We start from the raw sequence: 5475 nt of genomic DNA on the forward strand, positions 1-5475 counted from the left end.
AAATTAAAAAAGACTGAAAATAAAATAATCATGTGGTGGTGGTGTTCCCTTTCAAATTCAATGAGAGCAAAAAGTTTGTTGGCCGATAGAAAGGTCATTTTGTTTACGTTTTATGCCAAAAGGGTAAAACTCTTGTAACTTCAGGGTCTTTTATGAAACATAACCACACAGATCAAGGCACAATGAACGATCCAACGGCTCTAATTTACTAGCCGTTACTTTCAAAAGAAGATTATGGGAACAGAGCCGGACATAAATCCGCTCTTTACGATTCGATTTCGAACCCAAATATTGAACTTGAAAACCCTTTTCTATTTCATTCATCACACGACGGATCAAAAATCAAATACCATCGATCTTTAGAGAGTGAGAGAGTGAGAGAGAGAGAGAGAGACTTCAAGATTATTTCATCGACCCCTTCGATCGCTTATCCATGGAATTGTTCTGTTAATCTCTCTCTTTTTGTGTCGCTGGACTAATTTTGAAGAATTTGAAGTTCTTTATCGTAGGTGAGTCCTTGATTGTCTGGGTTTTGTCCTTATTTTGTTTCTTGATCGTTGTGTTATGTTCTTCGTGAGTAATTATATTCACTTTCGTGAGTTTACGATTTCATAAAAATCTGTAGACTTCAAATACCCAATTTTTCCAGGGTTTGTTTCATTTCGATATCATTCGATGGATATTGATGGAAACATTTAATTCTTGCTCATGTAGATCGATAAGTATTTTACAATATGATCTTCTAACTTTCTATTATGACTTTTTCAAAGGGTTTTGAATTCGATTCTTTTGGCTTATTTATTCTATGTAGATTGTGAATATGGCTGGTACAAATGAAAATCTTCCAGATGTAATCCGCCCTACAAGACCACAAGGTAATTGAAACAAAGATCCACAAGTAGTAGTTCTTTCTTCAGTAAATGTAGACGACCTGTTTGATAAAATGTCTGAATAACGAAAGATTCTTATAACTCTAAAACTTTGATGCTTTACAGGAGGAGGAGGAGGGGGATTAAAGGCAGGATGTGGGAAACCAGTCGCCCCACTTGGTCAAAACAGGAGGGCATTGAGTGATATCAACAAGAACATCATCAGAGCTCCACCAGCATATCCTTATACTGCTAACGGATTACCAGGGTAATAAAATCAACTCATGTATCTTTCTTATTCATCCATTATTAGCCTTTCTGAACAATGATCTTTTCTCTCCTCAAGTAAACATGTTGATGATATTCTCTGTTCTTTCTTTCTAGAAAAAAACCCATCGCTACTAAGAAACCTGTTCCAGTTCGTCGACCCATTACTAGGTCTGTAACAGACTTTTTTTTTTCTTGAATTTGTGGATACATTGTGAACGAAAACACTCATCATTCCCAATTTTACTGTTTCTGCAGGACTATTAGTGCACAAACGACAACTAAACCATCACTTCCCTTGCCCACTGGCAAACCATCATTGCCCTTACCTGAGGTATGCAATTCATCTACAAGATTGGGTAAAAATGTCAATAGGGTGCATGTCAAAATAGATCATTCTCAATTAGGATGATAAAAACATAATTTACATCATAAATATGAACATATGGGTTTAAAAGACTGTAGGTATTTGACTACACTTTGAGCGAATTTGAGCCCTATTTGATTTGATTTATGTTATATACGTGTATACATAAACTTTCTTTTGATGACAGGGTAAAAAGCCAAAAGTCCAAATTATCCCTGATGAGATTGACACTGAAGACTTGAGCATCATTGATGTTGAAGATGATTTCAATGCACCAATGTTTGTTCAACATACGGAAGCTATGCTGGATGAAATAGACAAGATGGTAATTTGTTTTCTCATCCTTTTTTTAATCTTCTTGTTCTTTGCTTGTTTTAAGATGAAATAGCTTAAAAGTAATGGATCTTTATTTCAGGATGAAGATGTATACGAGGAGCCAGTTTTGGACATTGACAATGCTGATAAGAGTAATCCCCTTGCTGTGGTTGAGTACATTGATGAGATTTTCGCCCACTACCGAAAACAAGAGGTATATATTTATTTAATCTTTTTTTGTCATTATGATTCTTGTTTTTATGTATTCATGAAAGATTTGTATTTGAATTCCCATTTCTGATTGACCAAAATGAATGAAATATTTGAATAAAATTGCAGGTATTGACTTGTGTTTCACCAACATACATGTCACAACAACATGACATAACTGACAGGATGAGAGGCATTCTCATCGATTGGCTAGTTGAGGTAAAAACACATTATTACACAACTATTTACTTAATTTTATTCACAACAATTATAAAATGATAGCAAATACTAATAATAATATGAAAACAGGTTCATTACAAATTTGAACTGATGGAAGAGACTTTATATCTAACGGTCAACCTCATTGACCGGTTCCTGGAACGTCAAACCGTGTCAAGGAAGAAACTGCAGCTTGTTGGGGTGACAGCCATGCTTCTTGCATGCAAGTATGAAGAGATCTCTGTCCCTGTTGTTGAGGACTTTATTGTAATTTCAGACAAGGCTTACACTAGAACAGAAGTTCTTGACATGGTAATTAGATTTAGTGATTTACTTTCTGTTATAGATTATAAAATACAAAGTCCTTACTTATGATAATTGTTTTTGTTTGATATTTTGTAGGAGAAGGTAATGGTGAATACCCTTCAGTTCAATCTTTCGGTTCCCACTCCATATGTGTTCACTAAAAGATTTCTCAAAGCTGCACAATCTCAGAAAGAGGTTTGTTTTTTTATCTTATCTATCCGTGACTTGAATTTTCTTTAGATTATTGATCTTGTGCAAGAATTAAACATTTTGGTGAAATAGTAGGACAAAACATGTTGTTCTTCTTTGTGTTCATGAAATGTTAATCTTCCATACATACACTATTGAATTTTCAAGTTTCTTTATGCTTTTGTGAAAGAATTAATGATTTTGGGAAAAAAAAGGTTCTTTTTCTTTGATTTTGGTTTTTTGTTTTTTTATATATATATTTTTTCTGATGTATGTGGTGTTTTTGAATGTAGTTGGAGCCATTAGCATTCTATTTGATGGATCTGTGTCTTGTGGAGTATGAAATGGTGAAGTTCCCACCTTCTTTACTGGCAGCAGCTGCAGTCTTCACTGCAGAATGCACTCTCAATGGCTCAAAGAAATGGACAAAAACAACTCAACTCCATTCACACTATTCTCAACATCAACTTTTGTAAGACCTTTTCCCCCCTTTTTTTCAACTTCTGCTCCTATTACAGGAAATAGCAGAAGTACATTGCTATTACAGATAAAATTAGCATAAGATTCTCCTTTTTTGTTTGAAAGTAAATTAACAAAATGATTTGTTTATTTATGTAGGGAATGCTCGAAGATGATGGTTAGTTTACACCAAAAATCAGGCACAGGGAAACTTGTTTCAGTGTTCAAGAAATATGGCACTTCCAAATATGGCCATGTGGCACGAACCCAGTCTCCTGCTCACTTCATGTTGGAGCCAAGATTCTGGGATTGATTATGAAAATTTAGGAGTTTGTTGATGTTAAAGAAAAACTGAGGTTTTTGATGTATTCAGAGCAATGTATAGTTGCTCTTAGGTTTTTTTAGGAGTTCCTATTCCTACAACTATTTAGACCCGTTTGTTCTATTTGTGTTTGATGATTTCTTCTTTATATCTAACTATCTGTGTTTACAATGTTTCTAAGTATTGTTTTAATGAGAGAAGTATATGTTATTATCAATGGTGTTCTTTGTTTGAACTGCATTTTTTTTTGTGGCTAATTGAATGTTTGATAGAGAAAAAACATTATGTTTCAGAATCACAGTCAAAAACATCATAATCCTAAATAAAAAATAGGAAACAGAGGTAAAGGAGTTTTGAGGGAAGGATGGAAGGGAGGCAACAGACACGGGTGAGGTCAATATAATCGAAACACATACACCGTTTTGACTATGGTTGTGGAGGTTTGTGTTTACCAATTCGACACACACCTTTGATAGTTGGAAGTTTGGTTCCTATTTCAAACTAAATTAGCATCATTTTTATTCCCTCACACATACACCGTTTGACACGCACCGTTAACCTCCCTCATGCATGCATGTAACGTCTTTCCACAACATAACTTGGATACACCTTTTGTTCTTAATTTTCATCAAAACAAAATTACACTTTTTATTAGTCGGGACACAAGATTACGCCCCCTAGCTATCATGATTAACCAAAACAAAGAACAATATAGAATCTAACTAGTACATATCTAACTCTTGTACATGTCCATAGTAGGATCTAACTAGTTGCACGACAACGAAGAGACTTAACCACCTACAACTCAACTGAATGTTTGAAATGCTACAACTTCCTGGTATACATATGTTTCAGGTTTTGGTTTGCATTTTTATTTTAGAACTTTTGGTTTTCATTTGTTCTGGTTCTACGATTTTGGTTTCTAGTATCAATTTTCCAGCAAGGGTTATGATAGGTTGGGTGGTGGTGGTGGAGAAGACGGTGAAGAGAACGTGGAAGGGAAAGGAGAGAGGTGGAAGGATGGTAGGGTGTGGTGGTGTAACGACCCAAAAATCAAGGGTAAAAATTTTGTTTTTATTATAGTTAAAACACAGATATCGTTTAATCCAAACATTCCAACAACATTGCTAATTAAAAACATTTATCAGAGTTCTTCCCAAAATCACACATTGTGGAAAACACGGGTGTGTGCGCTGCGATCAAGCCGGGCTTTTTCTTTCCAAACCAATGATACCTAAAACCATAAACAAAACTGTAAGCATGATAAGCTTAGTGAGTTCCCCGGAGCATACCTCACATAATCACATAAACCATATCAATCACATAAGCCATGCATATAAACATATAAGGAAGCCGTGGAAACCCTCCAAGGTCTTAATCTGGGTGCCATGGGAACCCCCACATGGTCTTAGCCCAACTACCATATAAACCATACATACAAACATATAAGGATGCCCTGGAAACCCTCCAAGGTCTTACTCCGGGTGTCATGGGAACCCCCACATGGTCTTAGCCCAATGCATCGGGAACCCCCCGAGGTATTAACTAAGGGTGCCATGGAAACCCTCCAAGGTATTACACCCTAGTGCCTCGGGAACCCCTCGAGGTCTTTACTTAGGATGCCATGGAAACCCTCCAAGGTCTTACACCCAAGTGCCTCGGGAACCCTCTGAGGTCTTTCATGCAAATATCACAAATACAACTAGCATACCACATACCACATAATCAACTAGCATACCAAATAGCAAATAATGGGCCGACGTTGGTGCCTTCGACCCATTGGTATGGTGAGGAGACTCACCTCGAATGCAGAAGCTCCCCGAATGAAATCCTTAGCTGCTGCCCCGTCGGCTTCCCGAGCTATCAATACCACTCAATATACCCAATTAGTAATAAGGTCCCATACTATAATCCTTAATCCATACATGGGGTAAAATGATCATTCTACCCCT

General features: G+C 36.4%; 1 protein-coding gene across 1 annotated transcript; it reads left to right on the forward strand.

Annotated features, from left to right (window-relative positions):
* Positions 1-274: 274 nt before the first annotated feature.
* Positions 275-3740, forward strand: LOC145158881 (G2/mitotic-specific cyclin-2-like). The gene is made up of 12 exons (XM_079077742.1): positions 275-509; positions 812-875; positions 996-1137; positions 1254-1307; positions 1395-1470; positions 1691-1828; positions 1919-2032; positions 2158-2247; positions 2338-2559; positions 2650-2748; positions 3036-3214; positions 3361-3740. Exons 2-12 carry the CDS (start codon positions 821-823, stop codon positions 3512-3514), a joined length of 1323 nt encoding a protein of 440 aa, XP_078933868.1. The 5' UTR covers positions 275-509; positions 812-820; the 3' UTR covers positions 3515-3740.
* The last annotated feature ends 1735 nt before the right edge of the window (positions 3741-5475 follow it).

The sequence above is a fragment of the Lactuca virosa genome, chromosome 2, assembly GCF_052849685.1.
Source record: "Lactuca virosa cultivar CGN04683 chromosome 2, Lactuca_virosa_CGN04683_v6, whole genome shotgun sequence".
Taxonomy (NCBI): domain Eukaryota; kingdom Viridiplantae; phylum Streptophyta; class Magnoliopsida; order Asterales; family Asteraceae; genus Lactuca; species Lactuca virosa.